General features: G+C 53.1%; 1 protein-coding gene across 3 annotated transcripts in view; it reads left to right on the forward strand.

Annotated features, from left to right (window-relative positions):
• Nucleotides 1-12891, forward strand: part of srrt (serrate RNA effector molecule homolog (Arabidopsis)) — a 62623-nt gene that overhangs the window by 23616 nt on the left and 26116 nt on the right. For 2 of the 3 annotated variants that reach the window (XM_078427758.1, XM_078427759.1), the window contains exons 6-9: nucleotides 7118-7287; nucleotides 8185-8351; nucleotides 8579-8737; nucleotides 11530-11662. In XM_078427758.1, the coding sequence (XP_078283884.1) occupies nucleotides 7118-7287; nucleotides 8185-8351; nucleotides 8579-8737; nucleotides 11530-11662 (629 nt within the window). Of the gene's footprint in view, nucleotides 1-3579; nucleotides 3794-7117; nucleotides 7288-8184; nucleotides 8352-8578; nucleotides 8738-11529; nucleotides 11663-12891 lie in introns of those variants that run through there. The other variant, XM_078427760.1, reaches the window with a different exon arrangement.

A 12891-nucleotide genomic window follows, 5' to 3' on the forward strand; every position in this document is an offset into this window, starting at 1 on the left:
GGCAGACGCTGGCAGGCCCTGCGTGTTGTTGTCAATATATTCCATGTACCGGCTTTGATTAACCAGTGCAGCCTGTCGTGGTGCAGATGTAACTTGTAATGTTTCTGACCCCCCCCCCCCCCCCCCCACTCTCGTCATGGAAGGCGGCACGGTGGCGCAGCGGTAGAGTTGCGGCCTTACAGCACCTGAGACCCGGTTTCGATCCTAACTACGGGTGCTGTCTGTGCGGAGTTTGTACGTTCTCCCTGCTACCGCGTGGGTTTTCTCCGGGCGCTCCGGTCCCCCCCCACACTCCAAAGACGTGCGGGTTTGTAGGTTAATTGGCTTTGGTAAAATTGTAGAAGGTCCCTAGTGCATGGGATAATGTTAATGTACGGGGTGATCGCCGGTCAGTGCGGACTCGTTGGGCCGAAGGGCCTGTTTCAGCGCTGTATCTCTGCAGTAAAGTCTATGATGAGCCTGTCCGCAGCACTTCCCGCCCGTCCCTGCTCCTGGCTCCGCCATTCCGCTGTCCCTGAATCCAGACCCTGCCATGCTCGGACCGCTACATCAAAAGATCGACCTTGCACGCATCGACTCTGTACCCCAGCATTGCTGGTGCCCGTAATGCCAGGCGGCAGCCCTGCCGGTAATGAGGCCGTGCCACCTATTTCACCACAGGTGCTTCCCATGGGCTTCCGTTCTGAGAAACCCATCGCAAACCGAAAGTATTGTAGGCCGAAATGCATTGAAGGCGCGCATTCGCGTGGCCTGAAGCGAGTGGCGGCTCGCTGCGGGCCGCTGCCGTGTGCAACGTCGCGAAGCCGAAGCATCGTGCGCCGCCGGGGAGCACCTGTATCTGTGACTGAAATCTTGCGCAGAGCGATTCCCCAGGGAACAGTGCAACAAGGTCATGCCTTCAGATCTGTTTCACAGTGGCGCTGCCAGCAGACGGTCCCATCCCCGACTACGGGCGCTCTCTCTGCGGAGTTTGCACAACCTCCCTGCGACCGCGTGGACAGTGGGCCGAATGGCCTACATTTGCCCCAATCGCTTATGAACAAAGATACTAGAGGAACAAGACTGACCACTCGACCCTAAAAACCGTAGTGCGTCACGACGCCATTTTAGTAGGCAGAAACTTGCAGAAACATTTAAAAAAGAAAAAGAACAAAAATCCGTGAATTGATAGATGAGATATATTCTGCATTTTGATGGGATCATCACACATACATAGAAACATAGAAAAATAGGTGCAGGAGTAGGCCATTCGGCCCTTCGAGCCTGCACCGCCATTCAATCTGATCATGGCTGATCACCCAGCTCAGTAGCCTTCTCTCCATACCCCCTGATCCCTTTAGCCACAAGGGCCACATCTAACTCCCTCTTAAATATAGCCAATGAACTGGCCTCAACTACCCTCTGTGGCAGAGAATTCCACAGATACTGTTCCCCCACAACACTGATTACACTGCCAGAGACCTAGCGAACGGCGGGTTTTGCTTACTAAAATGGCTCCTTTGCGTACTACACTTCAGTATAGGCGGTTTCAACGGTGTGGTTCATCTTGTTCCTCTAGTATCTTGGCTTATGAAGGACGGCGAGTGGAAGCTGGCCTTGAGACTCATGGAAAATAGAACGGTGTTGCAGTCAGGCACTGATCCCGGCCCTCATATTTCATAAGTAAGCAGCGTCTGGGTTAGAGTGAATCGCGTGACGGTGTGCACGGGGATTGTTTCTGGTGCTCTCCGTCTCCGCGTGCCCCAGGTGGGACTTGAGCCACATCTCGTAGTGGCCAGTGAAGACAGGCCATTGGTAACACAGCAGGTGTCGTGTGTTGGGCTGGCCACGTGCCTCAGTAGGCGATGAATGTGACGTTCGGCTTGGGCTGCACCAAAGATAATAGAGCAGAGCAAGATAGACCACTCGACCCTAAAAACCGCAGTACGTCACGGTGGCCATTTTAGTAGGCAGAAACCTGCAAAAAAACATTAAAAAAGAAAAATAACAAAAATCTGTGAATTGATAGATGAGATATATTCTGCATTTTTATGGTAAGATCACACATACTGTTCCCCCAAAACACTGATTACACTGCGAGAGGCGGGTTTTGCTTACTAAAATGGCGGACGTTACGCTCCTTTGCGTACTACACTTCAGCACAGGCGATTTCGATGGAGTGGTTCATCTTGCTCCTCTAGTATCTTTGGGCTACACGTTCAGAATCATCCGTGGGGTGCAGTGAAGGGGAATTGCTCTGGCATTTTCGGGACGTGTGTTGGTGTGTGATCATGCAAGGGCTGGCAAGCCTATCAAGGTGTATGCGCCCTAACCTGACAGCTGCTGTCACCTGCTGAGAAAATATTGGCCCCGTATCTGAGGAAGGATGTGCTGGCTCTGGAGAGGGTCCAGAGGAGGTTTACAAGAATGATCCCAGGAATGAGTGGGTTGGCACATGAAAAGCGTTTGTCGGCACTGGGCCTGTACTCGCTGGAGTTTAGAAGGATAAGGGGGGACCTCATTGAAACGTACAGAACAGTGAGCGGCCCGGATAGAGTGGATGTGGAGAGGATGTTTCCACTGGTGGGAGAGTCTAGGACCAGAGGGCACAGCCTCAAAATTAAAGGGCGCTCTTTTAGAAAGGAGGTGAGGAGGAACTTCTTTAGTCAGAGGGTAGTTAATCTGTGGAACTCATTGCCACAGAGGGCTGTGGAGGCCAAGTCAGTGAATATATTTAAGGCAGAGATAGACAAAAGTCTTGTTTAGAACGGGTGTCATGGGTTATGGGGAGAAGGCAGGAGAATGGGATTAGGAGGCAGAGATCAGCCATGATTGAATGGCGGAGTAGACTCGATGGGCCGAATGGCCTAATTCTAATCCTAAAACCCGTGAACTTGTTTTGGCCGTGACACAAAAGAATGGCGTGTGATCCCAGAGTGGCGAGGACTGAACCTCCCTTCACGGTTCCAAGGCCTTCAGGAGCAGGGCAGCTGTGGACAGCAGCGAGACAAATAACGGGGGGAGGGGGGGGGGATAGAAAATCAGCATCACTCGCAGATCGCGGCAATGAGTCATGTGGAGAAAGTTGGCTGCTACTCTGGTGAGGCAGGGAAGTGCGGTCCCACTAACGTTAGAAGTTTGGGGGGGGGCTCATTGAAACTTACAGAACAGTGAGCGGCCGGGATAGAGTGGATGTGGAGAGGGCGAGAGTGGGAGAGTCTAGGACCAGAGTTATTAGATGAGATCCAAGTCACTTGCGTGTCCTCTCCCTCTCCCTCTCCGTGTTGTTTCTCTGCCCCTCTCTGCATTTGCCAGTTTTGCCCAGGAGATCCGTCGGTGTGTTAGAGGCAGTACTTGTAGCACATGGTGCTTCTCCACTGAAATGAGGGAGCACGAGGTTGTGAGGGGTGGGGGAGGGGGGGGGGGGGAGGGGGGGGGGGGTGGAGGTGGGAAATAATCGCTTTTTTTTTAAACTAACTTCATTCTTTTGTCCTTTTGTAGTCTTTTTTTGTTTGTATGAATGTTAATTCTGACACCTTTCTTCCTCCCCCCCCTTCGAAGACAAGGTGCAGAAGGGCAAATGTGAAGCACTATCCCGGCACGCTGCACTGGAGACCCTTGTATGAGAACTACTAGCTAGCTAGTCAAGTCACACACTGTGTATAATGCAGTGTTTAGTCATGTCAAAGTGTTAGCGCTTAGTTAGTCAGGGTCACAATCACAGCTAATGAAAAGAAGCTTCAAAACCCTCGCTCGCACACTTGAGATTCTTCAAGATGACTTCGACACCTAAGTATTATTATTTTATCCATACGTAAGCTGCCAAAACAATAATTCTTGAAGTAAAAAGGTTTTTTAAAAAAAGCAACAAAATTAATATTGGTGATTTGTTCATGTTCTTTTGCTAGGGCTGTTTTTTTTTTGTCTTTTCATAATGGGTTTCTCCAGAGGTGTTGAATAAAGACAAGGCAGGATCTCAGTACTAACAAACACCAAGAGAAAGTCCAGGTGTGACTGATCTTGCCCTGACAGCTTCCTCAGTCCCGCTGGGACAGAGAGGAGAGTTGGAGACACTGGTCTTAGACTACATTGGGTCAAGGTCATTGCAGAGCCTGGGGTAAGTCCGGCTTCACCCTTCAGCCTTTGCAAGGTTAACATAGAGGGTCGTAACCGTGACCCAAAAGGAGGACATTCCGCCCATCAAGGCGGTGCTGGCTCGTAGTAGAGCTACCCCGTGTCCCATTCCCCTGCCCTATTCACCTCTGTCCGGCATCTCATTCTCCTGCCAAACCAATTCCCTTTTGGAGATACAGGTGCTCCTCAACTTACGATGGGGTTACGTTCTGAAAAGCCCATCGCAAACCGAAAGTATCGTGCGTGGAAATGCATTGACTGCACGCGATCACGTGGCTGGCATACACGATCACGTGGCTGGCATACGCGATCACGTGGCTGGCATACGCGATCACGTGGCTGGCATACGCGATCACGTGGCTGGCATACGCGATCACGTGGCTGGCATACGCGATCACGTGGCTGGCATACGCGATCACGTGGCTGGCATACACGATCACGTGGCTGGCATACGCGATCACGTGGCTGGCATACACGATCACGTGGCTGGCATACACGCGATCACGTGGCTGGCATACACGATCACGTGGCTGGCATACACGATCACGTGGCTGGCATACACGATCATGTGGCTGGCATACACGCGATCACGTGGCTGGCATACACGCGATCACGTGGCTGGCATACACGATCACGTGGCTAGCATACACGCGATCACGTGGCTGGCATACACGATCACGTGGCTGGCATACGCGATCACGTGGCTGGCATACACGATCACGTGGCTGGCATACACGATCACGTGGCTGGCATACACGATCATGTGGCTGGCATACACGCGATCACGTGGCTGGCATACACGCGATCACGTGGCTGGCATACACGATCACGTGGCTAGCATACACGCGATCACGTGGCTGGCATACACGATCACGTGGCTGGCATACACGCGATCACGTGGCTGGCATACACGATCACGTGGCTGGCATACACGATCACGTGGCTGGCATACACGCGATCACGTGGCTGGCATACGCGATCACGTGGCTGGCATACACGATCATGTGGCTGGCATACTCGATCATGTGGCTGGCATACACACGATCGAGTGGCGGCTGGCTCGCTGCCGTTTGCACCATCGCAAGGTCCACCTATCGCATCGTACGTCGGGGAGCACCTGTATACATTCTCTCGTCATCTCCCTGCGGTCTATGCATGAATGAAAAAAGCTTTTCCTCGTACATTTTGCTGAGATTTTAAAACAAGCACTCGTGACTCCTCTGCTGATGGAAGCAGATTCCCACTGAAACCCTGTCCATGTCCGCCCGGCTCCTTAGCTACCCCGGCAATTCCTTTGAAGTATCTAACCCCTTTGATTAGATCACACCTTAGTCTTCTGTGGAAAGTCCCTGTGGTTACGGGTTCCTGATCTCTGCTGACTGTCGTGATCGAATAGCTGACGTTGGCATGATGTGCTCTGACAACTGCCAACCTTTGTCTTTGGGACCCTGCACCTTCATCTATTCCTCACGAGGGGCTAGCAAGCACAATGTAAAAGATAACTGCATTTATGTAGTTATTGAGTCATGTTGTGTGCAAAGTGGCCCTTCAGCCCAACTTGCCAACACCGACCAACGTGTCCCATCTATACAAGTCTCACTTGCCTGCATTTGGCCCATATCCCTCTAAACCTCCTGCGCTCCAGGGAATAGAGTCCCAGCCTGCTCACCCCCTCCCTATAGCTCAGACCGTCGAGTCCTGGCACCCTACTTGCAAATCTTCTCTGCACCCTTTCCTGCATAACAACATCTTTCTTATAACACGGTGCCCAGAACTGAACACAATACTCCAAATGTGGCCTCACCAACGTCTGATGTAACTGCAACGTGACCTGCCAACTTCTCTACTCAAACGTTATGTAGTCATCTCCTACCCCCTGGTGATGAGGGTCCTTACGAAACTAGGGATGATTGTGGAGAGAGATAAGGCAGGAAGTGTTAAGGGTAGCATGAATCTGAAATGTCCTTCAAAACGCTGGTTTTCTACGGGGTAATGAGGCTTACAATATTGTAATCTCTAAATTGGTGGCAAAGGAAATGGAGGGACTTGCAGGATGATAGTGGGGAACTGGGAGCTGATCTACATTTCATGCTAGCCATGGTTACAAACATCAGAGTTAAAGGAACTGCAGATGCTGGTTTACAAAAAAATACACTGGAGCAGGTCGGGCAGCATCTCTGGACAAATATCCAGAGTTATAGGGGAAAGCTGCAGGTGCTGGTATAAATCGAAGGTAGACACAAAATGCAGGAGTAACTCAGCGGGTCAGGCAGCATCTCGGGAGAGAAGGAATGGGTGATGGGTCTCGACATGAACCGTCACCCAATCCTTTTGTGCCCTTCTTCTAAATATCCAGAGCTAGTTCTGTTGCCCGAATCGTCCCATACCATGCATTCAGACCACTGAATAATAGTTCTAAGCTATTGGTCCGATGCAAGATGCAGAGGCAAGTCTGGACAACAGAATTCCTGTGGGTTTGGGGGAACCGAGTGGCTGTTGAAGATGAGGGAAGGCAGCGTGGCGGTCTGGAACTGTGTGTGGCCCAGCACAGTATCCCCTGGGATACTCCTCCCCCCCCCCCCCCCCCACCCCTCCTCTGATGCATCGCGCGAGGGTAACGTAAACTCCAGGAAGCAGAGCAAAGTCGCTTGTGGAGAATGTTGGTGGTCACCTTTGCAGTCGGCCCTGTACTTGGTCCCCATCCCACAGTTGGTGCACGAACCAGAACGATCGTGGCGACGCTTTACAAATGCTCCTCCTGCCTCCCATAACCCGGCCTCGCAGTCAGTGGAGAGTTGAAAGCCGCCGCCACCATGATGGGTGCAAGCCCAGCATCCACCAACCTGGCCTGTTGCCAGCCATTTATCCTGCCTTGTTTCACACCTTCTTCTCCTCTGGTGAATCCCCGCTTGCTGCATGTATTTCTTGATTGAACTGCTGCATTTGCCGTTGCTCCACGCTTCCCGATTTGTACCAGCGATCGACCTTCCTTGCATTTTTGAAGGTTCCGCTCCAAGTACCACCCGGACGAGGCTGGGAAACGCAAGCAAGAGGCTGACTTTGGCCTTCGCACGCGGCTCAGCGTTTACTGCTACCTGATGGAGCACGGCTGGTTTGACGGCCTGTCGCTAGACATCGACAAGGCCAACATCATCATGAAGGCCTTGGATGCAGGTAATTGTTGCTCTTGCCTTCCTCCCACTGACGGTCGGTACAGCGCTGGAAACGCTGCCTTGTTACACTAGACCAAGTGGACCCCTTGGGCCCAAATCTCTCCTGCATTGGTGCAGCACCCTCTCCTCCCCCCCTCCCTCTCTCCTCCCCCCTCCCTCTCTCCTCCCCCTCCCTCCTCTTCCTGCCTCCCCCTCTTTCCCTGCCCTACTCCATCCCCCTCAACCCCTCTTATCCTCCTCCCCCTTCCGCTCCCCTCTCTCCTCCCCCTCCCTCTCTCCTCCCCCTCCCTCTCTCCTCCCCCTCCCTCTCTCCTCCCCCCTCCCTCTCTCCTCCCCTCTCCCTCCTCTGCTCCCCCCTGCCTCCCCTCTTTCCATCCCCCTACCCCCTAGTCCATCCCCCTCAACCCCTCTTATCCTCCTCCCCCTTCCGTTCCCCTCCCCCCACTCCATCCCCCTCAGCCCCTTTATCCCCTTCCCTTCCCCCCACCCTCCCTTCCCCACCCTCCCCCTCTCCCCCCACCCCCCCACTCCATCCCCCTCAACCCCCCTTATCCTCAGTCCCCTCCCCCTTCCCCACCCTCCCCCTCTCCCCCCACTCCATCCCCCTCAACCCCCCTTATCCTCCCTCCTCCCCCACCCTTCCTCCCCTCGCCCTCCCTAGATTTAAACTTTAAAATGTGAATAACTTTAAAAATACAACACCGATTTCAATGAAACTTGTTCCATTAGCACCAAAGGGACGACGGTGAGTAAGGTGGGCCTAAAATTGTCGCGCTATCGTGCACCGTTTTGGCTGTAGTTCAGGAACAAACCAACAAACAAACAAACAAACGAGAGTTTTCGTATATAGACTGTTCACCTCGACAATAAACACCTTTTCATTCTCTCCCTCGACCAGCTGTTATAAAGATGGAGGGTGGCACGCAAATTGACGTAAAGATTCTCGACCTTGAGGATGAAGAGGAAAAGACGGACAAAGTGGAGCCTGCAAAGAAGGAAGAGGGGCTGGTCGTGGAAAATGACAAGAAGGTGGTGGAGAAAGAGAAGGAAGAGGATGCCAGAAAGGTATTTTTATGCTCTGGTTTATTTTCACCCACATGTTTAGACCGTAATGGTGTATCCTTATTGTTTTGATGTGTTTATGCTTTATTCTTAATTGTTAACTGTATGTTTGTGTTGTCATTTGTGAGCGGAGCACCAAGGCACATTCCTTGTATGTGCACATACTTGGCCAATAAACTTATTCGCTCATTCATTCATTCATTCATTCATCGATTCTCCCCCTCTCCCAGGTCGAAGGCGGGGAGCAGGCAGTGGAGGTGAAGATGCAGCCGGACAAAGGTGACAGCGAAGCGAAGGAGGGGCCGGACGAGGAGAAGGCCGAGGATGGGGAGGAGAAGGATGAAGCCGAACCCTGCGAGCCGGCCAAGGAGAGCCCCGCGCCAGCAAAGGTAGTGACGGTGGTCACGGCAACAAAGGTAGTGACGGTGGTCACGGCAACAAAGGTAGTGACGGTGGTCACGGCAGCAAAGGTAGTGACGGTGGTCACGGCTGTAAAGGTGACGATGGTCACGGCAGTAAAGGTGGTGACGGTGGTCACGCCAGCAAAGGTAGTGGTGGTGGTCACGGCAACAAAGGTAGTAACGGTGGTCACGGCAACAAAGGTAGTGACGGTGGTCACGGCACCAAAGGTGACGGTGGTCACGGCAGTAAAGGTGGTGACGGTGGTCACGGCAGTAAAGGTGGTGACGGTGGTCACGGCAGTAAAGGTGGTGACGGTGGTCACGGCAGTAAAGGTAGTGACGGTGGTCACGGCACCAAAGGTGACGGTGGTCACGGCAGTAAAGGTGGTGACGGTGGTCACGGCAGTAAAGGTGACGGTGGTCACGGCAGTAAAGGTGGTGACGGTGGTCACGGCAGTAAAGGTGACGGTGGTCACGGCACCAAAGGTGACGATGGTCACGGCAGTAAAGGTGGTGACGGTGGTCACGGCAGTAAAGGTGACGGTGGTCACGGCAGTAAAGGTGACGGTGGTCACGGCAGTAAAGGTGACGGTGGTCACGGCAGTAAAGGTGACGGTGGTCACGGCAGTAAAGGTGGTGACGGTGGTCACGGCAGTAAAGGTGACGGTGGTCACGGCAGTAAAGGTGGTGACGGTGGTCACGGCAGTAAAGGTGACGGTGGTCACGGCAGTAAAGGTGGTGACGGTGGTCACGGCAGTAAAGGTGGTGACGGTGGTCACGGCAGTAAAGGTGACGGTGGTCACGGCAGTAAAGGTGGTGACGGTGGTCACGGCAGTAAAGGTGGTGACGGTGGTCACGGCAGTAAAGGTAGTGACGATGGTCACGGCAGTAAAGGTGACGGTGGTCACGGCAGTAAAGGTGACGATGGTCACGGCAGCAAAGGTAGTGACGGTGGTCACGGCAGTAAAGGTGGTGACGGTGGTCACGGCAGTAAAGGTGGTGATGGTCACGGCAGTAAAGGTGACGATGGTCACGGCAGTAAAGGTGGTGATGGTCACGGCAGTAAAGGTGACGATGGTCACGGCAGTAAAGGTGACGATGGTCACGGCAGTAAAGGTGACGATGGTCACGGCAGTAAAGGTGACGATGGTCACGGCAGTAAAGGTGACGATGGTCACGGCACCAAAGGTGACGGAGGTCACGGCAGTAAAGGTGACGGAGGTCACGGCAGTAAAGGTGGTGACGGAGGTCACGGCTGCTGTGTCTGGGCATGTCGTTGTGTCATTAAGGCACTGCTCACCAGCTCCTTTAGTCGATTGAGCTGTGAGTTGCTCAAGTGAAACACGAGGTGCTGTTCCTCCAATTTGTGCTGGGTCTCATTCACTCTGACAGTGGAGGAGGGCCCACAGGACAGAGAGGTCAGTGTGGGAGTGGGAGGGGGAGTTAAAGTGTTGAGCAAGCGGGAGATGGCATGGGTCTGGGCGGACAGAGCGGAGGTGTTCAGGGTGCAGTTGTTGCCTGAGCATAGCTGCGGCCATTAGTTAAAGTCATAGAGTGATAACAGTGTGGAAACAGGCCCTTTGGCCCAACATGTCCCAGCTACACTAGTCCCACCTGCCCGGTCCATAACCCTCCAAACCTGTCCTATCCATGTACCTGTCCAACTGTTTCTTAAACGATGGGATAGTCCCAGCCTCAACTACCTCCTCCAGCAGCTTGTTCCATACACCCACCACCCTCTGTGTGAAAAAGTTACCCCTCAGATTCCTATTAAATCTTTTCCCCTGCACCTTGAACCTATGTCCTCTGGTCCTCGACTCCCCTACTCTGGGCAAGAGACTCTGTGCGTCTACCCGATCTATTCCTCTCATGTTGTACACCTCTATAAGATCACCCCTCATCCTCCTGCGCTCCAATGTGAGGTTATCCACTTTGGCGGCAAGAACAGGAAAGCAGAGTATTACTGAATGGTGAACGATTAGGAAAAGGGGAGATGCAACGTGACCTGGGTGTCATGGTGCACCAGTCATTAAAAGCAAGCATGCAGGTGCAGCAGGCAGTGAAGAAAGCGAATGGTATGTTAGCATTCATAGCAAGAGGATTTGAGTATAGGAGCAGGGAGGTTCTGCTGCAGTTGTACAGGGCCTTGGTGAGACCGCACCTGGAGTATTGCGTACAGTTTTGGTCTCCTAATCTGAGGAAAGATATTCTAGCCTTAGAGGGAGTACAGAGAAGGTTCACCAGATTGATCCCTGGGATGGCAGGACTTTCATATGAAGAAAGACTGGATAGACTAGGCTTATACTGGCTGGAATTTAGAAGACTGAGGGGGGATCTTATTGAAACATATAAAATTCTTAAGGGGTTGGAGAGGCTAGATGCGGGAAGATTGTTCCCTATGTTGGGGGAGTCCAGAACAAGGGGTCACAGCTTAAGGATAAGGGGGAAGTCTTTTAGGACCGAGTTGAGAAAACATTTCTTCACACAGAGAGTGGTGAGTCTGTGGAATTCTCTGCCACAGAAGGTAGTTGAGGACAGTTCATTGGCTATATTTAAGAGGGAGTTAGATGTGGCTCTTGTGGCTAAAGGGATCAGGGAGTATGGAAAGAAGGCAGGTACAGGATACTGAGTTGGATGATCAGCCATGATCATATTGAATGGCGGTGCGTACAGGCTCGAAGGGCCGAATGGCCTACTCCTATGTTTCTATGTGCTGCACCGTGCACGCAGCACTTGCATTGAGACGTTGCTACTGTGTGACGCCATGTTTCAACACTCAGGCTGTGAAGAAGCGGAAGAGGAAGCACAGCGGGGAGGACAGCTACGACGAGGATGAAGCCACGGCCTCCGACTCGGAGTCTGAGCCTGACGTCGTGCCGCCCGGCGTCGAAGTCAAAGAGGACCAGGACCCAGGTACTGTAGTTTAGTTTGGAGATACAGCGCAGAAACAGGCCCCTCGGCCCACTGGGACTGCGCCGACCAGCGATCCCCGCACACTAACACACACACACACCGACCAGCCATCCCCGCACACTAACACTATCCCACACACACACACACCGACCAGCGATCCCCGCACACTAACACTATCCCACACACACACACACCGACCAGCGATCCCCGCACACTAACACTATCCCACACACACACCGACCAGCGATCCCCGCACACTAACACTATCCTACACACACACACCGACCAGCGATCCCTGCACACTAACACACACACACACACACACACACACACACACACACACACACACACACACACCGACCAGCGATCCCCGCACACTAACACTATCCCACACACACACACACCGACCAGCGATCCCCGCACACTAACACTATCCCACACACACACCGACCAGCGATCCCCGCACACTAACACTATCCCACACACACACACACACACACACACACACACACACACACACCGACCAGCGATCCCCGCACACTAACACTATCCCACACACACACACACACCGACCAGCGATCCCCGCACACTAACACACACACACACACACACACCGACCAGCGATCCCCGCACACTAACACTATCCCACACACACCGACCAGCGATCCCCGCACACTAACACTATCCCACACACACACACACCGACCAGCGATCCCCGCACACTAACACTATCCCACACACACACACACACACCGACCAGCGATCCCCACACACTAACACACACACACACACACACACACCGACCAGCGATCCCCGCACACTAACACTATCCCACACACACACCGACCAGCGATCCCCGCACACTAACACACACACACACACACACACCGACCAGCGATCCCTGCACACTAACACTATCCCACACACACACCGACCAGCGATCCCCGCACACTAACACTATCCCACACACACACACACACACACACACCGACCAGCGATCCCCGCACACTGACACACACACACACACACCGACCAGCAATCCCCGCACACTAACACACACACACACACCGACCAGCAATCCCCGCACACTAACACTATCCTACACACACTAGCGGGAATTGTTTTTTTCTTTACACTTACACGAAGCCAATTAACCTACAAACCTGCATGTCTTTGGAGCGTGGGAGGAAACCGAAGATCTCGGAGAAAACCCACGCAGGTCACGGGGG

The sequence above is a fragment of the Rhinoraja longicauda genome, chromosome 34 (genome assembly GCF_053455715.1).
Source record: "Rhinoraja longicauda isolate Sanriku21f chromosome 34, sRhiLon1.1, whole genome shotgun sequence".
NCBI lineage: Eukaryota > Metazoa > Chordata > Chondrichthyes > Rajiformes > Arhynchobatidae > Rhinoraja > Rhinoraja longicauda.